The 27599-nt window shown below is 38.3% G+C and overlaps 2 protein-coding genes across 5 annotated transcripts in view; one reads left to right on the top strand and one right to left on the bottom strand.

Moving 5' to 3' along the window:
- The window catches only part of DNTT (DNA nucleotidylexotransferase), a 158268-nt gene extending 136333 nt beyond the window's left edge, over positions 1–21935 (bottom strand). Inside the window, exon 1 of the mRNA XM_055817237.1 lies at positions 21210–21935. The gene's annotated coding sequence lies outside the window, so the exon portion shown is untranslated. The remainder of the gene's footprint in view (positions 1–21209) is intronic.
- BLNK (B cell linker) overlaps positions 1–27599 on the top strand; it is a 100369-nt gene that overhangs the window by 12928 nt on the left and 59842 nt on the right. For 3 of the 4 annotated variants that reach the window (XM_027788834.2, XM_005238998.4, XM_027788833.2), the window contains exon 3: positions 18304–18350. In XM_027788834.2, the coding sequence (XP_027644635.2) occupies positions 18304–18350 (47 nt within the window). Of the gene's footprint in view, positions 1–18303; positions 18351–18902; positions 19005–27599 lie in introns of all 4 variants that reach the window. The other variant, XM_027788837.2, reaches the window with a different exon arrangement.

Genomic DNA, 27599 nt, shown 5'->3' with positions numbered 1-27599 from the left:
CTGAAAGAGATCAGAGAAGGAAAAAAGAAAAGTATCCCTTTTGTTCCTGCTGTACATCCACAGTAGCTATGTGTACAAGTCATTTTATCAACAACTGAGCCCACAGTGGTTCTGCGACTGTGTTACATTAAAAATTGCAGGCACAAGAGATAAAAACAAAGCTGAAAATTAATCAGGAAGTAACATTGTGTCTGCAGGAAGGGAAAGCCTAAGCCCGCTTGATTTTGCTTGTCTCACATTTTTATGACACCTTGCATATTGCTCTAATACAATGAGGAAAACAGTAAAGAATTTATGTTCATTTCGGGGTTTAATTTCCTTCTCAGGGATCTTTTTTATTATTAGAAGTCTTAATTTATAAGAAAATTTATTCTTACAACATCAATTTATAATGGCTGTACAGTTACCCTAGGCAGTATCTTTTTTTAAGAGTAAAAAGAAATCCTTAAAATCTAGCAATCATGTAATAGAAATAACAGCAGTAAGGACAACAGGTTATACATGTCTGGACTTCACCGACCAGACTAAGCTCATAACTCTATCTTTCCTTAACATCAAGAAAACAAAAAGACATTGACAATAAGTTCAAAGCAGATGCAATCTCAATCTAAACCAGGAGTTCCCAAGGATAATGCACTTGCACTGATTTAACTATCTTGCTGATGAGGGGAACCACTGTACTCTTAGCTTGGAAGAAATTTCTGAAGGTTTCTGGGAAAATACTTCTTCCTGCAGCAAAGACTAAAACTAGCTCAATATTATTGATTCTCATGAGAAAGCATGAACAAGGTTAAAAATCAATGTTGTAAGGAAGTTTTTCTAAAAAAGGAGCAACTCTTGAGGCTCTGTTGGTTTGGAAAGGTGAATACATACAGTTCCACTGAAAACAAGGAAATCTTGTGAGAACAAGTAGCAGGGAGAAAGGGCTCCCTGGGAACAGGCCAGGGAGACCCTGAAGTTTTAAGTTGGTTTTTCTCACTGGGTTTAGGAATGGAGAACTTCATCAGTCTTCTACGTAAATACAGGATTGCATTAAATATAGCTGGCTTTAGCATGAATTTCTATTCCAAACAGAAGGAACCTGGAAAGGACCCAAATAGTAACATGCTACTTGGGCCAGTGGGTGATGCTGGTGCCAAAATGAGATAAATTTCCAAGGAGATACATCTCGAGCTGCTATTCCTGATGAATCAAAGCAGAACTAATTGGAGTCCTGACTGCAGAAATGAAAGATGGCTAGAAATAATTATTAAAAGATAAATTAAAGGAACTTTAATTTCCCAAAAGAGCAGAGAAAGAAGTACACTTTTGTTGAAACAACTTCTAAACCTGTCTGGATACTGCTACTGTAGAGCTATTAAATATAAAGTGACATGAACTAAAGCAAAAAAGTACACTGTTAATCCCAGGGAGACATCCACAGGGGTGTTACATGAGGATGATTATGCCAGGATGGTTCTGTTGGCAAATTTTTCACGTAAACACGCTTGTAGCCTAAAAGCTAGATATAACCCACAATAATGCGAGCACATCTTGCTAATGCTGACTGAGCTGTTATGGCTGTATTAAAAGGTTTAACATAGCTAAAATGAAAATCCATGAAGTCTGCAAAGCAAATTTATAGAAATAAGAAACACGGAGGTAGATGAAGACCAAGTTACCAAGTGTCAGGGGATTTCTCTCAGTTTCTCAGTAAAATGAAGCCATCTTGTTCTTTTACGTGATGCCATCTGCTCTAAACAAGCATGATGCTGGAGGGGGGCAAACAAAACAGGAACAGCAGACCTGTAGATTACTACAAATGTACTAAGTGCTAAATTTCAGTGTAATATTGTGTTTAATTCAAAATGATCAGCAGATGGCTTGCACAACCTATCAGTTATCAACATACTGTTAAGAGCACTGAAAGCTTGCAGCCATTCTTAGAGTGGCGCAGAGGATGCTATGTAATATTTATCAGTCTTTCCATGTCTAAAAACTGATGGAATTTGCCCACATTAAAAAGAAAAAAAAAAACAACCACACCCCAAAATACACCATACAAATGCAATTGCAGAGATTTTTCATTAGTGAGTTTTCCCAGTGCCAATTCTGTGCATAAGCACAGACTTTAGCATTAGGGAATCTGGCTTGAAGTTTGGGTTGCATTGCTGGAAAACCACATCACACATTAACGCTCAGAAAGAGGAGTGCTGGAAAGAATTCAGAATTCCCAGAGGTCCCACAAAACCAGTGCTTAGAAGAGTAAGAATTTCAATCATTTCATGTATTTTAGGCCTCTGGAATACTGAAGGGTGAAATCTATTCAAAATTCACATTAGTGTGGCAAATGCAGAGACATAGCTTCTACTTGTAGGGTACTTGGTTTCCTGTAGATATTACCTGGAGTATTTGAGTGTACATTAGTAAACAAATAGGCACAAAATTCCCATGGAAGATATTTTAAATTGTTAATTATTGTTATTGAGACCTGCTGTAGAATGCTTTTGTTTCTGAGCTTTTCTTTTTATTTCTTCCACTTTTCTTGTGTAGCTGCACTTTTTTGCTTAGCTATTCAACTGTTTTGCCCCTTGCTACTTGAATGCAATCTACATTTTTAAGAGGTGTTTTCTGCATCCATTGCAACATAGTCAATGAAAAGCACAAGACAGAGCTAGTAAAGCCTTTACAAATGACCAGGGTTGATTTATCATAGTATGACCCTGAAAGAGTAAAAACTTGATTTTCCATTAAACTTACTTAGAAGTCTCAGTATACTAAAACAACATCTGATAAGCTTAATACAGATAGGCAGGGTGCTTAGCCATCTGGATGTAGGATAAGACAGAAACAAATAACTATACAGGTTGTACAACTTTTTTTTGTAAAAAAAATAATCAATATAAACACTGGATTATAAACCTAAGTTTGATATTTATAGCTAAGAACTTATTTTACTTGTTCAGATGTACACAAGGGAAATGTTGACATTTGCCCTGAATTCCTAGTTTCCTGTGAAGGGAGAAATACACTTCATTTGCGTATTTGATTATCTGGGTCCTCTAGTACATAAAAAGCAGATTTCAGAAATGTCTGTGCAGCAGCCTCATGTTGTAAGTGATGGAGACTCTTCACTGGAAGAAAAAAAAAACCACAAAACCCAACACCCTCAAAAACTCAACCTCTTACCTGAATGCTTTTGATTTGGGTGGTTCAGAGTATCTGAAATGCATCTGTACAAATACAACACTGGATTTTAAAGAGGCAATAGGAAGAAAGGCAAACAAAATGTGTAAGAATGAGGGCATCATCCCCAAAGCCTGGAGTTATATTTGGTCACACACTTTCCCAACAAAAAGTTCTCTACCAACAAAATTTCAACCTTTTCTAGAACTGTATAATGCATTATTTATGGTGTTATTGTTTCTTCCTTTTCCCTGTCCAATTAAGTATTCTCGAACTTTACAGTGTAGCACTATACTTTCTGTTGGGTCTTGAAGGATTCTTGTGATTGTGCCCATGAACAAATTCAGGAAAATGAGAAACTGAGCAACTCAACAATTAGGTCAGAAATTATTGGTTTTTTATGTTCACCTATGTTTTTCATCATAACACAAACCACTACATTAGAACCAAACAGCAAAAATATCAATTTGAGCAGCACAGATAAAATGGGTATCATCTGACATTTGCAGACAACAGCTGGATTTCCACAACATAACATGAAATATGGTTCCAAGGCCAATAAGTTCTTGAATATGATGTTGCCTTTGTTGAGCTTCAGTTTGAAGTAACCCATAGTCATGAATTTTAATTGGTTAAAGCGAAATAAAGCCATTTCTGTCATGCTAAACTGTACCCGGATCCACAGACACTCTATAAGCATGGCCATCAGTCAGAAGGTCAACAACTACCCCAACCTCCATCATCTGAATGTGTGCATGCTCACACACACATCTGAATGAGCTGCAGATTCACCCTCTCACACACAGATAATAGTGGGAAGCAGCATTCATTTTACAAACATGTTGGAATAGGAAACACCAGTGTCTTTTACTTGGCAGGTGATGCCATACAAGAAAATGAGGAAAAACAAATACTACTTTAAAGTACTTCAGAAGGCTTCTGGTCATGCTGTGCAGGTATATTACATGGCTGGGTAGCTACAGTCACGTTAAAAGCAGTAGAGTTAGAGAAGTACTAAAGGAAAAGAAAATGGACTTTTATTATTTAAGGCTTTATTTTTCTGGACTAGAAATACAATAACCTTGTTTAGCTTTATATATGAGGTGCCAACCATTATGGGCTATTTCATTAATTTATAAGGAGAAATTTCTAAACTGATTTTGTTTTTTAAGTCTGCACAGCTGAATTTTAAAATCTGTTCTTCCCACCCCTCCAACACTGAGAAAAATAAGTGAAGATAAAATATATATTTAACATTACCACCCATTCTGTGGTCATCTTAATTTATTAAGGAACTGGGGGGTTACATTTTATTTGCACCAGAAAGAGCTACAAGTAGTTGTATAATTTAAGTGATATGATCATTGGTAGTAGCTTTAATCACTAAACTGAATGTGGAAACCCATGCTGGAAAAGATTACTTACAATATTTATTAAAATATGAAGGAAATCTATGTAATAAGAATTGGCTGATTTTATCTAATAAAGTTATTTTATTTTGCCTCTGGTCACTTAAAAAAAGACCAAATTCACATTGATATGGAACTCATAACAAATCTTTCAATACAGTGGTGGATTAACTTAATATGCGTGTAAAATTCGTCAACATTTGATATTTAATTGACCCATATCAAAATTCAAATGTTTTTCTCTTTTTGTTTTCTTTTCCTTTTTTACAAGTGTATGTGCCTAGTCATAAGGATAGCTGTTATATATTGTATGATCATTGTCCATTATTACCTCTTGACTTTCACAAATCCATTAAATCATTTAGAGATCAGCATATAATTTTTATATTGGTACTCAATGTTCATTCAATTTCTAGTTTGCTTCTGGATGTAGACAATAGTACATGAGAGTCACTCTGCACTATAGATTGGTTTAAAACCTTGATTCTTTAATCAAATTATTAATTTTCAATGGCATGTAAGCAAAAATGGAAATACTCACTGTAAGTTAAATTTCAGTATTAGTCAATGGTTGGAGGGTGAGAAAGGGAGAGAAGTAGTCAACCAACAGTGCATTTTTCCTAAAAAGAAACTAATCCCATGCACAAGGCAACTGGGATTGGGAGACTAATTTAAAGTTATTGTATTAGACTCTTTTGTGCTAGCATAAATATCACTGGCTTTCAGATACCATTATAATGACAGACTAGTATTAGAACTGGTTGCAAACATATGTATTGTATCCCTGGAATGAGTTTATTTTTAAGCCATGTGAAACTTCAGAAATCACTAGGATGTGAAAGGACATTTTCACGTACAGTTTTGACCTCTTCTCTTGCTCTTTGCCCATTAATGTATCTCAGCTGGTTTGCCTTTTAACATTCCAATACTTTCAGTAGCTTTCAAAGCTCAACTTTTCTCAAAGAAAACATGCTGCTTCTTTCTCCTCCCAGTCTAAGCTCTGCACAAGTTTGCTGATAGATTTAAAGTTATACTGCTTTAAAATGGTCAGATGGTACCAGACTGAAATTCAAATGTTAATGCTTCATTAACTGCCAGGAAAGGAAACAGTGTGTGTATCTCAATGGAAATTTGGGATTTCTTGTAGTTGTCATTGTTGGGTAATTGACTTGTAAAGTCTTGAAACAGATATTTAGACATTTTAAATATATATCCTATTTCTTTCACTGCAGGAACCACACTTGCTAGCTACTATAATTTAAATTTTAAAAAATTGGTAATTTTTTTTTCTAAAAGACATTTACGTATGCTTCTATATAGTGAAATAGTAATTTAAATGACATTTGGCATCATTTTCATAACCCTCTTTTTAATTGCCTTGTTAAAAAATAACTGGTTACTTCAAGAAAGAGCCAAAGTCTGTTTCATATCCATTCCTGAACAGTATCTAATGCTATAAAATCACTGTAGAACATAGAAAGAGCAGGATTATACAGTCTGAACACTTAGAAGCTTTGAGAACTTCAGATGTAGATGTGGACTTCATTGGCTGATGTCAAGAGTTGAAGAGAAAACACTGATATTTATGTTTTTGAAGATTCATAGTGCTGAGAGGGAAGGGAATCAGGTACACACTGGGTGCCCCAGGATCAGATCCAGCATGAAATCCAAATAAATAAATGCTTCTGTATAAAGACCAAGCAGCAGTACAGAAGTAGAAAAAACATAAATGACACAGTATTTACGTACCAATATTCTGCAGAGAAATATATATGCACATGAACACTGGCAACTTTATTTAACCTAGTATGAGTCCTGTATCCAAAACTAAATCTCCTTTTTCCTACTGAAATGAAACTAATAGTTTGACATGTACTAGATAGGTATATATCACTTGACAAACGGATCATTACACCTAAATTTCCATAAAAGAGCTAAGGAGATGAGAAACTTTCAAAGCACTTTTTCCTTTGCTTCTTTCTAATGGCATTATCTGTTCAGCTCATGATAGCTAAAGTACAAGGAAATCAAACCTCTCAAGTTACTCCTTACTTTTGTAGCTGTCCCCACAGCAATCTATCATCCAGAAGCATCATTAGCATCATACATGTTGCACTGACAGAAGTCATTGTTTATTGCATTGGACCAGAAAAGATTTTAATTAAACCGTTTAAGCACACTAACAAATCTAGTGGCAACCCAGAAAGGCAGGGAATGTTGGGCTGTGGGGGAGGAAGTGTTATATTTCCAGGCTTTCAAATTTCCAAATTGGGAAAAATAAAGCAGATGTTTAAATCTTAACCCCTTTGTAGCCAGGTGCTTACCAAGACAATTTCTAAAGCACTTTGTCACTTGCAAGCACTGATTAATACTGTACTAGTCTTTGGCTTTGTCCCTTCCAGAGGCAGCTCTCACAATCTGGGTCTGCCCTGGCCAGAAACTACTAAGCAGCACTCTGCACAGTGTCACTGAGCAGGAGTGAGGTCGCCACTCCATGCTATACATGCTTTCCACCCCATCTTAGAGTTCTTAGAAGTCACCATGACATGACCCAACACAGATGAGGTTCATGCTTTGAACGAAGGCACCTACATGTGCCTTTCTGCAGTGCCAGAAATAGCTTCTTCTGTTTGAGCCAGTATGCTGCATGCAGTACTGGCAGCTGGTCTCTTTAACACAAAACAGGTAGCAATGCTGAATTCTTACAATTTGGATGCAGCATGTATGCTTTACAGTAAAGGATCTTCATTGTATTCAATCTTGATAATACTGCTGTTTACCTATGTTACCACAACTGTGTATGATGTTCCTTCTCCTACTCACAACGACCTGCCAGCACCCTAAAGTCTCTCACAACATCCAGTTACCTCAGCCATTGAAATGCAGCAGTCATGATCTTGCTGATGAACTCAGTGATTACCCACTATTAGCGATGTTGCTTACTGTGGCTGAGGTAACATGATTCAAGCAAATCAACTGCTCATTTTCAAGATGCCTACAGATATACATACACAACATTTTTACGACTATGAATTAAAGACTGTCTATACCATATGGTTAAACAGTGGAACTAAAGCACTGCTTCAAGAATATAAACCAGTATCAAAGAAGGTACAGCAAATCTATCCCACTATCCAGGGGGTACTTTCAGAGTTAAGTAGCTCAGCAGATTTCTGGGTGGGCATATAAAATTGTTAGTTCAACATAAATGTGCAAGGAGCGTATGATGTGATTTATTTCCAAACAGAAAGTGATCAGCCAACACATTGTTTGGAGCTGCCAGGCATGTACAAAGTCACATTCGGTTTCTGATTCAGCAAGGGCATTTATTATCATTTAAGATTAGCTACTTCTAGTTAACTTGATGAAATGTAATATGCTTACGATTACGCATATGATCTTTCTTAGTCTTTCAAGAATACTCTCATGTATAGGTTTTGCTTTTAAGACTGCTGTTACAGTTTTAAGATTCCCGACTGCTTCTGCCATAGTGTTTGTTCTGAGAGTTGAGATGATTCTCATACCTCTTCTGTACAGCCTTTTCAGGCTCAGCTATTTCCCAGCACTTCTTGCTATAATTACTGTTTTTGTCCAGATGCAGGGAAGAGCAAGGCAGCTGCTTCTGCAGGCAGTGTCAGCAGGGAGCACTTCTGCACAGTTCCCAGGCCCTTAGCCAGCAGGGGAGAGCTGAAGGCCCAATTTCCCCCACTTCCTGGGATGCTCCAAGATTGATCCCATTACTCCCAACAGCCCGAAACACCTGTGGAGGCTCTGTATCCAACTATTTGGCCTGTATAGCAGCATTTAAGTAGGATTTGGACTTAATTTTGCCCAAGTAACAAGGGTCCTTGCCAGTCTCACTTACCAATGACCTGAGAATCGATTCCTGCTGTGCTATTTCTTGTTGTCATTTTCAGCCTCCCTTATGAGAGCAGGATGGAAATTCTTTATACCCAGACAATAGAGAGAAATTTTGTTTTTCAATGCAGTGCCCAGAGCATCTTCCATCAAGACAGCCCCTGCTACTCCAAGACAGTACTCTTCCTACTAAGTCAATATTCAATATTCACCACCATTTTAGCTCTTGCTTCCCTCTGTTCCCTCAGTAAGCAAATTAGATCATCTGAAGGGACAGTTTCATACCTGGGTAAAGGGGCAATGCTCCCCCTTCCACCTTTGCCACATGTTCGCATTCTACACACACTTTCGCCGTCACTGGCTCTCACTTGGCCACAAAGGCAGTACATCCAGACTTTATCCCAATGAAAACTTTTTTTGCCTGTAGTTATTTTTCAGTCAGACCACTTCACTAATGCAGCTTACTGTGCAACTGCTGGTGACAGAACAGAGGGGGTGGAGGAAGCACAGTAACCACAGAACAGACCTCTTCAGGAGGGTTAAAGCAGCTGTGAAAAAAGCCAGCTTCAGTGTGAGATTTCACAGAAACCCAGGCACTGAAGAAGCTGCAGCCCGGGATGGGGGTGGGTCTCCTCACCAGCAATTTTCTCCCGCCAAACCCCCTCTTTCTAGCCAGAAGCTCCCCTTGGTTCAAGGGAATTCCCTTCGTTAATTTACAGCTGGTTCAACTCACAAAAGAGTCTGAGAAGCACTAAAGTCAACACAGGGATGGAGACATTCCTCCAAGCCAGGAGCAGAGGGAGAAGGGAGGGAGCAGGACTGGCCCTTCTGGCAGCTACAGCCACTGGGGCGTTCAGGGGCCTCACACCGCTTCCCCCAGCCCAGCCTGGTGACACCTTGCTGGCGCCAGCGAGCGAGCACCAGGAGGGCTCCATGCTAGCTGCATTTTATCAAACAACCCCTTGGAAAGAGCTCAGGTTATCTGGGGGCAAGAGACTCGGTGTGGGGGAGGTAGGATCCTGGAAGAGCCCCCATACTCTCACCTCAGAGAGAGCCTGTTAGACTGGCCATGGTGGAAAGGCCTGCTCACTTAAAGAGTATCACAGTATCCTTATAACTGCCTTTTCAAGGCCTAATTGTTCCAGGGTGTCCTCGCTCAAAGAATGGTGAACTCCGCACTTTTCTGATTACAACCTGAACTTGTCAACTTCACATATACAAAATATATCTTGCACAAAACAATCAGAACATTCTAAATTTCTGAGTTAACTTTCAACAAAATCACCTGCATGCAGTTATTGGAAGAGGATTCAGGCAGGTGCAAGCAGCAGGTGGCCTCAGATGTGATTGAGCCCTATTAAAGGGCAAGATTATTAAAAGAAGCTGACAGTGTAAATCCTGTTAGATGTCGCTATTAAACTGGGTCCAAAACTGGTCAACAGCATAGTGCATTCTCTGCTTCTAGCAGGGCTCCACGCTGAGGACATTTCTGCAGCATGTCCTATTTCTTGGAGATCTCAGGTCACTGGTATCTTGACTACAGACTAGCAATATTCTCTAGGCCACTCATTTGTAGATGTGGCCAAAAATGGAGCTTCTGATGCTTCAATATCTCCCTTTGTTCTGAATCAGAATGAATAGTAGCAAGTTTCCCATAGAAGTAAAATAAAAATGCTTTGGAACCACTGAAGCTGTAGCACTGACATGCCTCATTTAGGCCTTTTACTTTAAACATAAAAATAAATTGATTCAACTTCATCACATTTTTTATATAGTCTTAATCATTGATGAAGTTAAGAGTCCTGCAAAAAAATCTGCATTTTTAAAGATAATTTTTTTCTGCTACAAGACTAAGCTGGCTCTTCTGAACTCTCTTTTCTCAAAATAAGAAATGAGACTAATCTCGCAGCCCACATCAGCAGCAGGCCCTCCTCCTGGGTTTTGCTGAGGCTAGATTTCTGGTGGTCACAGTTGTTATTCCTGTATGTGGTGACTTGCTTCGCTTTTCAAACACTAAACCCCATTCTAATTGGTTTAAGCATATATCAGTGCATTACTACAGAGATATGGGAAGTGGTTTTATTTTCTGAGTTCCAGTAAGTGTCATCTCAACAGTGACATGCAAATATAGAGTTCAGCCCACAGAGCATTACACTGCCAGCGAGGAAGATAGTGTAATTTTTAAAAGAACCTTGGAAACCTTGCATCTCTCTATCAGTCAGCCTAAGACTAATGGGGACACCCATGTTCTAGGAAAGATAACATGAACTTCCCATTGCATGCACTAAAAAGACAGATTTATGTTGCAGATCAAACTTTACTGTCTTAGACCCAGGTTATTTCTGAAGCTGGCTTTGAAGGAGCAGACTGTTCATTCAGCATCTGAGACTGAATACAACAAATTCAAGTCTTGGATAGCCAAGTGTGAGAAAGCAGCTCCTGGGGTATAAAATGGGCTGGAAACCCAGGTCATAAACAAATAAATCATAGATAAATCCACTCATAGCTTATAAAAGAGCAAAAGATCAGCTAGATGAATCTTTCCTTGGAGGTCTTCAAAGCAAAATGGGTGAACCTTAAATGTGTCCACTTTAGGTACTATTGCAAAAGCAGTTTCCTTGAAGCAATACAAACCACAGGGATTAACTGAGCTGCTATTGCAGGAAAATACCTTTCTCTCAAAGAAAAAACAAGTTTCTAATATCTCAACAGTTGAATAAATGTGGCAGGATATGCAGTACAAACTCATCAGTTTTGGAGTTCTGGCAAAACCGTACAGTAGTTCAATGCATATTAAACCTAATCAAGTCATTTGTTTAAAAAAAAACAAACAAACACAAACACAAAACTCATTTTGAATGATATGAAATGATAGAGCAGCAATACTACAAACAGATTTCTACTGATGGTGCTGAAGTAATTCTGATTGTCCTAAAAAAACTAAAACACTCAACTGTTCCTTCCAGCATGATAGACATCTGGATCTCAAGCCCCCATAACATGTTGAACACAGCTCTTAGTAACACAACATTAGATGAGCAGTTTTGTTTAATTAAAACCACGCCTAAGGACAAAATATCAGCAGCACTTCCCGATAGCTGACAAATCCACAGCAGACCAAGAAACCCATCCCCAACAGCCCTATTTACACCAAGCATTTCCTGAATGTATTCCTTTGCTACTAACACTGCTACCAACACAGCTTCATTTGTACTATGTGAGGTCTTAAAAAGGCAAATGCAGAGATGGCTGCTGTAGTCTTAGAGATATCATGTATATCAACCATTCTCACACTGCTAGTACGATTTATCCTTATGTTTTCACTACAAGCATCCGTGTCCAAGCAGTAAGGAGAAGCTCCACGGGTGCAAACAAAAGGCAGAGTGACTCTGCACATAGCAATTGGCCCTATGTCATTGCAACTGCTCCCACACTCGGACCTGAAAGGTCAGAAGTATATTAGAACTGTTAAGCACCTGCACTGGATTACCAGCTTCAGTATAGATGAAAGCACATAGCCCAGCTTTGGCTGGCACAACTGTTAGCAACTAATCTCGTCCTTACAGAGCAGCTCTGCAACAAACAGGATTGCTGTTCATCTCTGCATTCGCATTAAAGCAGTAGGCTCACCTATCTGAAATGAAAGCAGACATCTCTTATACCACTTATATAACTGTGACTTTAGTTTCATTGCAGAATATCAACGTTTGTGTTCAACAAATATGATTCACCATGTTTTGAAAGTAACAGAGATAGAATGATAGAGGCAGCATAGCATGATTCACCTCAACCTTGAAACTGCACAGAGCTATGTTTCACTAGAATTATGCTACCTACATTTGTTACCTCAGAGATATTTGCAACAGTTATCATGAACTGAGAAGACACTAAAATAAACATTCACAACCAAAGATTGACCGATATAGTTTGACGATTCTTGCCACAAACTGCCAACCCTGAAAAAAATTTTTCCTTATTTTTGCCAACTTCTAATTATACTTTCACTGAAGCACATTTCCTTTCCTTCTTCCTTCATATTTGTCTCTGTCTTCACCTAGCCTTCTGCCACTGATCTTTTTCAAATTTATCTTCCAGGTAATAAAATGAACGGTGCATTTATATTTTTCCATGTTCATTTTAAATTGCATCCTTTGACTATAGATATAGCACCCCTAAGCACCTCTGAGTTTTAAGTGATTTTAAAAACAGTATTTCATTTTTGCATAACTTTGCTCCTTTTCCTTTATTAGTAATTTATCCATTATGTATATACTAACACTAGAGGCAAAGCTAAATTGGAACCTCACTGGGGTAGGCATCAAACAGTTTTAGCAAGGTTTTTTTCTTCAGATTCTAAAATCCAAACAAGCTAGACAAAATGTTGAGGAAAATAGAAAAGACAAATATTTGTTAAAGTGTTGTTTGAATAAAATTATGAATGAGAAATGAGAATATCAACCGTAACTCAGCAAAACAGTTAAGCACAGACCCCAGCAAATAAACATACCCTGTTGCCTTCATCCTTCATTGGGAATACCTTAAGCTCATGCCTAAATGCTATATTGATTTGGACCTCACATGTCTTGCCTGAATTAATGCAAGATTTCAGTTTTGCACATAAAGTACTGCCTCCACTCCCAAAGAAGCTCACACTTGTAATGCCACACCTGAGATAAGCATCACAGCTCCGAAGCTTGACTTCTGTTTATTCATAACAGGTCTAAAACTGGTAGCTGCCAAACAATCTCTTCAGTGACCCTGCTGAGATTCTTTAACCTTACCCTCAGCTTTTTGAATGGGAGTATTTTAATCATAATGCCCCTTTCAACCTTTTCCTCTAAGGAAACTGTTCATCAGGATGACACTTCTCTACCAGAAGTCCAAGCATTCATAAAGATGAACAGACACCACCACCTTGTATTATATAAGTGAGATATTACTGAAAGGAGTAGTATTTAATTTGAAAGGCTCTGTAACACAAAGAAACAGGATCAGAATTAGGCTGAAATACAAGGAATTGCAATTTTAGTATGTAATATGGTTACAACCTGTTCATCTGCCATGCAAACTGGTCTCACTATAAAGCTACTTCACACACATCTTGCTACCACTAGATGTCAGGTTTATACACTTTAAAATGGATAAATGTCCTAAAATAGCAATTCTGCATTCACAATAGAAACATATTTCTTTATTATGCCATTCTTTCTGGACCGACCCTTGATTTCAAGGATTCCACATTTTATTTACCTTCTTCTCTTCTGCTTTTTTTTTTCCCCTCAGTAAGACACAGTTCTCCTTTACCTAAGAAAAAAAGACCTAAAATTTTTTCCACTATGCATTTATTCCTTTATTTACTCAGTCTGACGAACTGAAAATTTTTGCCAGATATCACTGGCAAAAGTCTATAGCTCAGGTTGTATTTCTAGAGGCCAGCACTGAAATCTTATTCCACAAAGATATTTTTATATTCCATGAGGACATTTTTACTAAGAAATGCCATATCTTCTCTAACTAACTACAGACAGTCTACTATGCCAGTTAATAGGGGATATCATTAACATTGTTTATTACAATGCTATGATTTTTCAGATTTACACTCATATTGGCTGCTAAATGTAGATCATTTTTATTCACACTCCAAATTTCTATGTCTCAGAAGAGAAAAATGTAGCTGTAGATTACTTCTAATGCTGGCTTCTTGCAAGTCTTTTTGTCAATACCAGATACCATGAACAGGTCTTAACATAAAGTTGGTCATACTGAATACAGAGCTTTTATAATATATTAGGCATCTACTTTGACATAAAAACATGGAATTACTTCACATCAAGCAAACCTGGTTTTTTACTCCCCTCCCCAAAACTGAAAAAAATTAGGTGGATGTCAAAATCATTATACAATATTATATTCATATATATATACACACACACACAAAAAAAACACAAAAAAAAAAAACCACACCTAATTCCACAGCAAACCTCTCCAAACTGGCCCCCACTCAGAACTGGCAACGTTACAGAATGTAACTCAGCATTACTGCAAGGTAATGTCAAGACTGTTAAGTCTCATGCAGCTTTACTGCCCAGATATTGACAGCTTATCTAGCAATAGTTTGTTTGGAGTTTATATATAGATATACATTTGTTTATATATAGACAGTATGTTTGTTTGTCCTAAAGTGAAAGGAATCCCCTCATCCTCATTCACTTCAAAATTTGGCCTTTCCAAATTCCTACTGATCCTTCATGGCTCTCCTGGATTGTATAGGTATTATTTGCACCTGCAGCCATAACCATCTTATATAGGTGCTTACCTACAAGAAGGAACTGAGAAGTACGGAAGGTAAGACAGACGTGCTTCCATGAACCTCAAAATATAGTTGAAAAAACTGTATCATACAATCAACTGTAACAACCTTCTTCAAAGACATTAAAAAAAAATTTTGAGACAGTAACTCTATTAAAAATACCCCTTAGCACAATCTCAGCGAGAACTGTGAAAACATGGCAAAAAACTCCAGAGCACATGTGGGGACTCAAGCGCGTCAGGTCCTGTGACTTCTACTTCTGACAGCCATGTTTATGACTAAGAAGCCTTCCTCAGAAAAGTGCTAAATTTGGGGTAGGTGAAGGTGCCGTATATGCCACACAGTGTTACAACGTTCTATCCCTTGTATAACTCCATTCCCTTCACCTTCCTGCCTTACTTAGTTTCCTCAAACCAGGACTCCATTTGCATACTAACTACCCCATACCCACTTACCAGTCATCCACTGCATGTCCCCAAGTCTGCAAAATGCCATAAATCCCACCCAGCCAAGGCATGTAAGCCACTTGTCGGCCACTTGTGAGACAGAGAACCAGAGCACCTCAGATATGCCAGTTTACTTGGTGTGTACTACACGGTCCACATGTATGAATTGGTGTAAACTTTTCCAGACAAAAACACATAAAACCTACTCACAGGTCTGCAGCTCCAGACTGCACAGGACTTTAGCTTCTCTTTGCTTTTGATGTAAGGTTTCCTCTTTGTCAGCACCCATGCTGGCAAGCAACTACAGCAGGATAGGCTCAGATCCAAGATATGCTTTTGCAAGTAAAGGAGCAAGAGACACACCTCAAACGTTTGCATCACTGCAACATTTCTCCCCTTCCACGATGTTATCTGCAGAACAAAGCTGGCTGGCTTGATCTGCAAGCTAAGAGTTTTGATTACTCTTAGCTACTGAGCTAAGTAAGTGAGCTTCTGAGGAGGCTGATGCCAGGTGAATGAAGCAGCCAGTAGAAAAGAAGAAATCAATAGGGGTTTGAAAATAATTTTTTATATGCTTTCTAATTGCTTTCTAACATGAAACTGTAAATATAAAAAAAAAACCAAACACCCCAGCCTGTCCCTTTGGTTCCTCATTGTACATTTGCCAACTCAGATACCACTATGAAAGAAACTAAACTTTTTTATCACATATTCATTTGTGATATATTCTAGTCATGCCAATATGAATCACTAACAATGTATATCATAAGCAACAGAAGCAATGGATAATTAAAACCTGGAAGAATTAGTCATCTTCTTATAGAAGCTACCATGTAATTACAAAAACATTGTGTTTGCAAGATATTTTTATACTCTTTCTAAGATCAGAATTTTGTCACTAAAATGCAGCAGCAGCTCTTAGTTGCAATCAATGGTACAATGCACTGCAAAAAAATAAACATACAAAATAAGAAAAGATAGCTTTCAGCTGGACCCATAGATGTCAATCTCAAACTGTAGGGAGGCTCAAAGCTTAATCTCCTTATTGAAGACTATCTTGGAGGGGAGGGGGAATCAAGTTAAAACTCTCTGTATAAAACATTCACCACTATAAGAAGTGCTTACATCTGTAGCTTCCTACTCTATCAAGATTAAGTGCTAGTCAAAAAAGCGCTGGATCTGACCATGCATACAGCACTTGTCTATGTGGAAAAAGCTGCTTAAGCAGCACATTCCAGTAAACATCAGCTTAGAAGGGCAGAGAATTACACATACTATTTGGTTGCAATCACCAAGCAATTATACCTTAACAATCTTAATGCACACAAGTAAAAGTTGAACTGTACTGTTTTGCAAAGAAAAGAGAATGAGCAAGAATGAAACCCTTACAACAAAAAGCACAGCAGCTTCCCCCTCTTATTTAGAAGGTGCAATAACAGGGGAGGAAATGGCCCTAATATTGCTGGTCATTGATCTGATGAGGCAATTTGGTGAGTCATCATTACAGCTGATGAAGTCTGAACAAGCCCAGATGGGCCTGTATGTCAATCAGACAGCTCAATATAGTTTTAAATTTCCTCAGGAATTTGGTGATTTCTAGATCTGCTAGATCATCTGCTAATTACCATATGCACTATATGTAGATATGCAGCTGCTTTTTGTTACACTATAATTACAGGCTAAGGATTAAATGTAGGGAGTTCTCCAGTGCCTGATATGGCATATTTTCACAACAAATATATCAAAGAAATGCAGAGATTCACTTGAATTTCAATACAGACTGAGGAAAAAATGTTTTCTCTGAGAGCTCACATGTTCTCTGCTTGATCTCCTTGTCTCATACACTTATTATTGGTGTCTCATTTTGTATGCCTGATACAAGCTCAACTATTGTGCTGATAAGATGGTGAGAGAAAACACAAAACAGTTTGGAACGGCACTGATGACTGGGGGGTTATTCAGAAAAACAGAGAGAGCTGAACAAACATCAATCATACTACAATGAACTCGGTATCACTGAAGTATGGATGTATGAAATGGATGTATGAAAGTAACAGTTTCAGAGATTTCACATCCATTACAGGTGTGCCTAGGAAGTCTCAGGAAACAAGCAAATTAATATCCTCTTCCTAACATAAAAGTAGAAGGAAGGTTAGAACTGCATCTATTAAACATACATGTTTTCAGCCTGACCTATCCCCTGTTGAAATCCATGCTGAAAAAAAAGGGCATTTTAATTTTAGCAGGTTTCTGGACTTAAATGATGCAATCACACACTTGGTCTGGGAACAATCCAGAGATTTTACTGGAAATTTTGCACTAAAGGGAAATCCATAGATTTTTTTTTTTTTTAAAAAAAAAGGTTTAATTTAGAGTAGTTTAAAACTCTGATTTAAGAAGTTCAGCTGCAAGCTGCGCACTAGCTCGAACATTGAAGTACTTCTGCTGCTTCTAGTGCAGTGCATGGACTTTGGCACATTGAGGTGAAAGGTATATGCAGCTACACAAACTATTGAAATTATTTGGCTAAACTGTTTCCAGTACTTAAATTAGTTTCTGCAGCACTAGAGCGGGCAGTGTATGTGCTAAGGTGTCACACTGAAAATTCTGTTTCCTCTTCTTCCCTCTTTCATGGGTTCAGGAGTCATGCGGAAGTCTAGCACAAGAACAGATCAAACCAGGAGTTAATCATCTCCCACTCATTGATAAAGTAATCTTCCACTCAGCCATTGTTATACTAATCAGCTGATTTCAATAAAAAACCTCAAAGAAATTCTGTGGTGTAGCTGGAAAGAGATGATATAAAATGGCTTGCTTATCACTTTTCTGAATTATTTGTTAACCAGCATAATTTAATCTGCCACATGCCTGGTTAAATTCCAGATTAGCAATGTAATGTGTGTGCTACCAGCTTTCCAGAAATGTTACAACAGGCCAGTAATAAAAAGTTAAGCATTAACCAAGATGAGACAACCATGTAGCTACAAAACTAGAACTTATTTTTCAGGTCTTTGCTTAGTTCACTACTAAAAATGTCATACAATTCACTTAATGAATTGGTCTTGATTAAACTGATCTGTATTTAAAATACAAACCCTGATTTTTCTCTTTTCAGAATGTATCAGATTATGAGCTGAGTCGATTCAAAATAATGCACCAACTGTAAGTTTCTCATTATTTTCTGCTTCCCCATTAAATGACTAATACTCTGTTATAGTCTGACAGTTTCTCTGTTAATAAGTAAGGAAAAATGATAATGAAACCTTCTGTTTACGTGAGGGGCATTAATTGATGGGGGTGGAACTTCCTCAGGGCTAGGACCCTGGAACATTTACAAGAACTGTGGTTCAGATCAGCTGACAAGAAAGTCTCTTCTGCACCAGCTGCTGGGTGATATTCTTCCTCAGAATAGACAGGAGCAACCTTAATATTAGGAAAAGTGAAAATTCAACTTCTTCTAGAATACAAAAGGCCTTTGCTTGTATAAAGTATGAGGCCAAATTTTCAGAATTTGTTCACCTACTGCCTAGGGATCAACATAAGTGATCAGATTAACAAAGTGCTATGTTAAAAGTAATTTAAATAGAATACAGAATAAGTGAATACAGGCATAACAGTTAGGAAATGCCTTTGTGTAATCTGTGACAAATCAAGTAAATTTAGAAGGATATCCTTAATATTTAAATATATTTTTTCTCTTCTATTACTGTACAGAAACAATATTGAGGAGTTTTCTCTGTAAGCCAATGAAACCAAGAAGAGTTCAGTTTAATATGGAATAAGTTGTTCTACTTCACCTCATGGTTATTATTCCAGGTAGCTTTTTATTTTTTCCTCTAGCTGGGAAAACATCATATCTATTTAAGAAACCAGAATTTTTTTCTGAATCCCACTGTATTGGTAAAAAACTGAAGGAACTTGGAGACATTTTTACCCATTAAAATCCTATTCCTATTGATAGGAATTTGATAAGATCATCAGTTACTATTCTTCTGGGTTTGTTTTAATAATTAACTGGGTAAGTAAAGAAAATATCAAAGGACTTTCTTGCAAAGCAATTAAGTCTAATGGGACATCATTTTGAGAGAAAATGTAGACAGCATGAACATAAAGTTAACCAAGGGTGTGACCTCTGTTTCTGTGATATACATAGATCTGATCTACTACAATATTGTGGCAATCAAGAATCTACTGAACTGAGACCAAGAGTTGTACTTCTACTGATGTGGGTATTCGAGCTTTGGATTCTCAAATTGTATATTGGACTAACAAAGGAGTTTTATAGTATAAATTCTGTTGTCAAATATAAAACAAAAAAGCAAAGTAGATCAAGTCCAAAGTAATAAAAAATCCTGAAATGCACAGTGTGGATGTCACATCCCTAGCACCAACTTTCACTCTAAAATCTTTTGCTCTTCCATCTTACTACTTGTTATTGCAAAAATTGCCTGAGTTTCTAGCAGTCAAATAGTTTGCATGTTTTAACTGGAAAAAGTCTACAGTGATCCACCAAAGTCACATGAACAGGCCTGTTCAAGCCTGTTCATACAGCAGGTAATCCCCAACGGCCCAAAACACTAAGGACAGATAAACAGAAAAATAGTAATTACCAGACAAGGTGAGACCAAAATTCTTTGTTTCTCCTGGCAATGGCCACTGCTTCAGGTCTCTGCCTGTCATGAAAGTTTCATCATGGGGCTTCATTAGACAGAAGCTAGGTCCCCCGACATGCCACTGTCCAAAGCTCTTTGTCTTTCCCATTCTAGCTCTCACTAGTGTAACACTTCGCGTTCTTCTTCTGCATAAGAAAGATTTTTGAGTCTAGAAGGCTATAAATGCGCTGTGAACTAAAACGTACAGTTATTCTACATTCTGCTAGGAAATCATATCGCAGGTGTACCAGGAGCAATCTGCAGTCATGCATGGGTATGCTTCCCTGATTTCTGCACCAAATACCTCTACTAACTCAATGGAAGGCTCTTTTCCCTCTAATCAATACTATACCTGTTCTTTCCCTAAGGTGGAAAAGATTACAGGAGCAAAAAAGACAAAATTGTTGTATCTGGGAAGACTTTATCATATCAATACTCTGAAATAAACCTTTTTGCACTACACTTTCCATGAAGTCTCCTAGTTAATTCGATTAGTATTAGTTTTGACAGCCTAATGACAGCCTGATGTAAACTAGTTCCCATCAACACTCAAAGCCACAGGTCTACCCAGATTGCTTCCAAGCAACTACTGAATGTAGTAGTGAAATTTTCAAGGTGCAATCTCTGCTAGTGTCCTATCCTATTCCTGAAATGCAAAAATGAATGGTTGGTTTCCTTCCTCGCTTCCCAAAACAGTAACAGAAGAGGTGCTACTTTCAAACACAGGACAGTAGAGCACTGAGGCACTAGCCCAAGCCCTCTCTGGAGCTGGCTGCCAGGGTTGTGCAACAAATTGCTTTCACAGGTTTACATGTTTTCAACAGTCCTGACATCATGTTGAAATCTTGAGGTTTGCCTAAAGCCGTTCCTCCTGCAGAAGCACCATTGTATTTTTCACTCCACACAACAGACTCAGCTGATACCTTCCCACTCTGAAAGCCTGGGGTCACCCAAAACACTGAACAAGTTCGCTCTCAAGAATGGCAGTACAACAGCACGTCCCAGATGTTTCCCATCGGAGAAGTTTCAAACATCCCACTGACTACAGTCATGGGCTGTTTTATTCCATTTTAAGATTTATGCCAGGAAGAACACTATATAAACCATCACACTACATTTGGGAGCACTCTTTAAGAAAGCGCAGATATCAAAAGCAACCTCATACCACAGATGTTTCAGAATACTGGAACTTAAGTGCTTTCTAAGCATGCAGTCTTGCTATCTTTACTTAACATTTTAATAAGCAGTGCAAATAAGATAGGTATTTATAACTGTATTCAGCAAAACCGGCATATAAGCTGTAACTCAGTTATAAAAATTCGTAATTCGGAAGCACATTGAGAAAGAAATGTAATTACAGCTCCGTCACCTCAGTGTAGATAGTTGAAGACTTCCAGTATCAGATGTTCACGCAGAAGTTGTTTCACAGTGCTTTCAGCTTACTCGTTTCACTTTCCCAGGGACCGTGAAATTAAAAGGCCTTCTTTATAGCTAATGTGATTAGGAATTCATCCCAAATCAAGCTCAGTATAAATTTTTCTCTCAACACATGAGCTTTGGGGACTGTTTTCCAAAATCAGGACTGGAATCTTTCATCACAAAATTAGTGCTTTCTATCACATGTGCAAATTCAGAAGCCTGTTCTGGCTGTGCCGGATTACTATGCAAATGAGAAATCTTCACCTGCAAGTCATGTATGAGGTGTCAAATCTTGAGTTTACCATTTTGTATATAGCAACACGCAGTTATGGGAGATCCTGGATAATAAGTGAGCTGTGATAAGGAACACATAATTACAAGTGTTGTTTAATTATGGTGTGGGCAGCATTTGATCTCCTTTTCTTGAAATAAATATCTACCAATTTTCACTGCTGTGAAAATGTTACTAGTTTATTTTGCCAGGAATTTATACTATATGCAGAAAAAATGCTATTCATAAATCAAATAAGCCTTCTTAAGATTGATTTATAGATTACTTTCTAACATCTTTATTTTATTTGCTCATAATTTTTAATAATTCCAGACTGAAATTTTTCATCCTCACCTCCAAGAAAAGATGTATTTTCCTGAGCTATATAAATCGCAGTTGTAAGAGATGTTACATACCAGGAAGGTATCTTGTAATGCTGAGATGTTCCACTTACAATGCGCTTGCGTAACTCAAACTGTAAGAACAAGAAACATTATACATAAACTCCTTTTTCATCCTCCCCCTTCCACTTGCATTTTTTCTTTTATTTCTTCATTAAGGAAGGTAAATAACCTAATGTGAAAAATTCACTTTTCAGTTTTTTCACAGCCATCACCATTTATATCCATGGACAAGTTCTCCATACACCACATGCAAAGGCCTGGATCTCCTCTTAGCCCATTTGCAGCTGGGTCAGGAGAGCTTGTAAGGCAAAAAGCTTTTGGAGTGATGGTTTCCAATAATCACTAAACCTGGATTTCATAAATGTGGATTTGAAACCTTGCTTTGCTGAAGTAAACTCAGCTAAATTATTTTAGCATTCCTTGCTTTCTTTCCCACCTGCAGTGTGGAAATACTAGTATTTCCCTGTCTCACAGGGGTGCTATAATGGAAAAGCATCAGGAATTCTGAGTTCTTTACTCAAAATAGTAAGGAAAAACATACAGCTGCTCTGCAGGTGAAAGCTGTAACTTGCTTCCCAAAGTCCCCTTCACCAGCTGCGATGTCACAGGGCCAGGGCAATTACATGCATCGGAGATGTGAATATTGCGGAGATTACTGGCCAAGCGGTGGCCAATACTGCCACCACTGCAGCTGCCAGCCAGACTCTGTGCTCTCAGGGGCCAGCCCAGGCTCGCAGGCAACAAAAGAGGGCAATGGTTCGAAGGGCAAACAGACCTCCGCTGGCAAAATCAATTCTTGTCTACTCCTGACAGAGACTTGCACCCATCTTCTCTCAACAATTTAGTCAGACACTTCAGTGCATCTAACTCATTGTCCGTGCCTCTAGCAAGAATCATTGTCTCAAGTACTTACATGCATAATCCATTTTTTTCTGTTGCATTTTTACTTCTCATTAAAAAGACAGGAAAACTGAAGGCATAAACATTAAGACAATAGCTTAAGAATAAAAGAGAAGTCAAAAAATAAATCAGTAAACTTCTAAGAGACTACAATGGCATTCAAATTTCACACATAGAGAATTTTCTAATCCTGTTTGGAGGGAGGAGATTACATAGGCATTATCATTAAATTTATTCTTAGGTAATAAATGTAGGGTGTACAACATGATACTTTCAGTTTCACTTTGAACCACTTAGATTTCTTGCACCTATATTTTTATTTCAGTGGATTACTTTGCCTAACCAAAGACAAATCCTAGCAAAAATACTAATAAAATCAATGAGATTTTATGAGAAATAGACTGTTTCCTTAAGAAATAATAAAGACAAAGCTTTTGCTGTCTCTTTAAGCAAGATGCAGCAAAACAGAAATCTTGTGACAATCTGTATTTAGACTTTCCCCGCTCCAGAGAAAGCTCCAAGCTGAAAAAGCAAATGTGGTAGCTGACTTCTATCCCAGTACTTAGTAAGCAGGAAAGGTTTTCCCCTCTACTTGTGATATACCGTAATGGATTTTTAACTACCATATATCCTTTAAATACCAGCACTGACTCAGTTTGCATGTTTTATGTCCAAATATGTAGATTTAGATCCTTGCTATCCTTAGTTTTTGATGTAGCTTAATGCCGCTTTAAAAAGCTCCACTTATTCCCAAAACAGGAAAAAACCAGGGCTGCAAATTCAGAAGCTACCTCCTCATACAGTGACCTTCCAATAAAAATGACACCTAAAAGAGACCAAAAGAGGTTTCCAGTACATAACCACTCTAGCATCACAGAAGCATACTACAGGACACTTCCTTGGTAGGTATATATCCTCAGGAAAAAAAAAAGTATCTAGATTTGACTTTAAATCACACTTTTATATATTATTTACTCATGTTTAACATAGAAAGGCTATGACAAAAGTCTACTCAGGCGTCAAATATTTACAGAGGCAGCCATTGCCTGCTGATTAGAATTAATCCTGGATATTCTCCTGGATCCTAGGAGGATCTAGGAAATATTTGCTCAGCAAAGCAACACCATCTTGCCTCCTTTTACAGCATCAGAGAATATTACACTCCTGCAGCAGAAAGGGGGCAACAGACACTTGTGTTACAGCAGTTTCTCTTCCATCCTGCCAAGAGCAACCAAGACTTTTGCAAAGACAGCAGTTACTTGAGAAGGAGGAAAGAGCCCCTCATAGCTCAGGAGCATATTATGTTCCAAGTTCTAGGAATTTCAGTTCTGCTCTTATAACTAGACTGTTCACCATGCTGTCTTGAATCTAAAGCCAGGTAAAACTGGTATTCTGAAATAATTTTTGAGGTGTTTTACCAAAGCTTAACAATAAAAGACTGGAAAGATCACAGTATTAAAAGCCTTGTCGCACCACCATAGACGGCATGGATTTGAACCTGAGACCACAGTTTAATCACAGCACCTTCCCCATCTCAGCCCCATGTCAAAAGAACTGCCTAGTCACGCAAACAGACAGACACACTCCAGTACTATGAATCTTTAACTGGGCATTTTTCTTAGTACTAAGGAAATCAAATCCAATCTTCTAACCAAGCTTTGCCATATTTTTGAGAATTGCCAAATATTTGTGATAGTCTATCTTGGCAAAATATGCTGTCCCCTATTTAAGTCAAATAACATTTGATAGTTTTCCATAGGTAAATAGTGAATGTGGGGTTTTTGCATTGTTTTATATTGAAAATGATGCATAAGGAAAATTGCACAAGGGAGAAACTATTTCTGTACATCACATTCTCCTACGACTGCAACCACATAGAAGACATTTTCAAATTGTCTTTGTAAACTGGACATGGAGATGCAAGGTGGAATTACATTAATAGTGTTCTAGGTGGGATGAAAACCAAATCCAATATAGAAGCCATTCAAGCTAACAATATGTTCAGCTGAAGAGCAATGTATATGACCTTAGGTTCAGTCCTATGCAGTATGGCTTTTAGATCACGAGTGACTCGCCTCCCATCAGCCCACCATCTGCTTGTAGTTCACAATTAAGAAAAATTCAGAGATGCAATATTTAGGCAACAGCCTTACCTGTCTTGCAGCATCCCTTAAAATTTTAAATGAATTATATTTTAGGTATGTCTAGAAAGCCCCTATTTCAGCGGCCTTTCTCACTAAACAATGTCTTCGACTCAGCTGTCTATGGAATGCCATTTGGGGCAGGGGTGTTTAACAGTGTAATTACAGAAATGTTTCTTTAATATTGGAAACATTACGCTCATTTTTAGGGATGTAAAACAAGGTAAATCACAGACACTTTCTGATAACAAGTGTGACAGACTAGTATTAAATAATAGTAGATATCTATTAAGCCTCTTTGAAGAGCAGAAGTGGATCAGCCTCTGAGAAAGAAGCATACACTGGCCCAGCTGTAGGGGAAGCCAGGTCTGTAACAAGCAGCTTAATCTCACTAAGTTTTAGTGAAAGTAGAAACATTTATCTTTGTTAGTACTCTAGACCAGCCTAGATAGCAATAGAATATCAGCTGCGCAGCAGCTCAAGTTGGATATCAAAAATCAAAGAAACAAGTCACCTTTTTAAGACTTAGACCAAAACGACCTGCTTATGTTGGTACACAAAGCCAGAAGCAGAACCGGCAATGAAAGCTGTTGCCCAAATCACAAACCATTTTTCACTGTCTTCATATGTCTGGACAGGATCTTTTTCCTCCACCCTGTTAGTTGATGTGCTTTCCTTTTCTCTATTACATGGCTGTACTCAGACCACAGAGAAGAGGTGGCTGTAGTTTCAATTCACTGGTCTTTCTTCCCTTTTAGAAATTTATATTTGGTAGTCAGAAAGTGCTGCACCTGGGACTGAAAACTCAGAAGAAAATAACTTCTGGCTCAGTCAAGCAATGAAGTGTGAAGGACTATTAATTTATAATCTCATTTTAGCAGAATTCCACATGTGCCCCAGCTCAGGTACACACTGGGCAGAAAACAGAGCAGATGTCTTGGCTCATTTTGCTCCAAGTCTCCAAACTGGAGTCCTCTCAGTTTTTAAAAGAAATACAATATTTAATTTAGAGCGTGTTATCAACACGTATTTATGCTCTCTGCAGGAGAGACATTTCATTCTTCTCGCTTTAGACTAGCCTCTGTGAAAATGAGTGAAAGCATAGCCTCTTTTTCTTTTGTATAAGCTTCATTCATTAGCTCAGCCGTTTGTGCTGTGATGGCAGGTGGTCTATGCAGTATTGCCAAGAAAACTAAGGAAAGTATTAAACCCTTTCATTCAGACTTTCTTGAATACAGAAATGAGAGCAGGTAAACAGTCGAGATAAGATACTAAGCCATGAAAACTGCAGTGCTTAAAAACGGGGTCAGCTAGACAAGCAAGGTACAGAAGTTACAAAACGAGCTGCAAGGAGAAGCTGAGGGGCTGTGGCAGGAGGGCCTGTTGCAGCTGCAAGGCAGACGGTGCTGTAGCAACCAGTCACTTGAAACAGCTTCAGGAGAGGCTGTTCAGAGCAGCTGGCATGGCAAAAGGTGAAGTGCAGTTGGTAGGAATGCCACAGCCTTTGTGCAACAAAAATCAAGACCTGAAACCCAACAGCCTGCAAGGCTGCAGGTGGCAACCCATAGAATTAATAAACTTGCCAAAGATATATATTTCAAAGATTTGCCCCAAACAAACACAGAAATTGCATTCAGCATGCAAATAAATGCCTCTTTACTAGCATATTCCTCATAAACTGCCTTTCCAAGAGCAACAGCAATGTAAGTAATGTAGAACTACCTTAGTAACACCACGGATGCTGGCATGATGGTACTTGCAACATATCTACATGACGCATGGTATTAGCACTTGTCAACACATGATTCAGAGCATCAGAGAGCCTCTCTGGATAGATCATCTGTAACCACCTAAATACAGATGGTATCATAGTACATATATTTAGGAAATTAAAAGTCACAGGCAACTTCCATACTAGCTTTCTCTAATTTCCAGTGCTTCCGAACATCTGTACATAGCAGTGGGTGCAGCATAGGGACTGAGGAGCTAGCACCAAGCACAGGAGCTGCTCAGCTGCCAGAAGCAGTAAAGCTGCATTACTGGATGCTGCACATGACCTGAAATGCCTTGCCTCAAGGTGCAGCCCTGCTACCTCTTGTTCCAGAAACTGCTCAGTTGTTGCCAGCTCTGGCACTGTGCTCCACTGCACAATGTAAACACACTTTGACTTTGCAGTCTTGACGTTTGTTGCAATTCTTGGAATTCAAATTCAGATATGCTCCAAATATTTGAAGAGGTGACGTGTTTTCAGGCCAGACTATGGCCAATCCCTTGCCACACTGACAGCAGTATATGCAGCTTCCCTGCAGGATGCTACAGTTTACAACTACTCAGACCACCTCTTGCAGATTATTTTATCAACCTTCTGGAGGACAGAGGGATAAAAGGACATCCTCCAGAGTAGGGAGGCAGTTCAGTCTCCCTGCCCAAGGCTGTCTTCGTCAGGGCTGAAACTGCTGCTAAAAATTATAACAGAACAGTATTGCCTGATCTGTTTTAAAACATATTTTATTTTATTCTTCCACAAGCCATGCCTGATTTTCCAGTCTGACAGTCTCCTTCTGTTCCTAATAGTCAAGAGTTCTGAGGGGAAAAAAAACAGATTTTTTTATTTTACAGTTCTT

This window comes from Falco peregrinus, chromosome 1 (assembly GCF_023634155.1).
Source record: "Falco peregrinus isolate bFalPer1 chromosome 1, bFalPer1.pri, whole genome shotgun sequence".
NCBI classification, from domain to species: Eukaryota; Metazoa; Chordata; class Aves; order Falconiformes; family Falconidae; genus Falco; species Falco peregrinus.
Note: the sequence above shows the minus strand (reverse complement) of the source record. Positions and strands in the feature narration are given on the sequence as shown.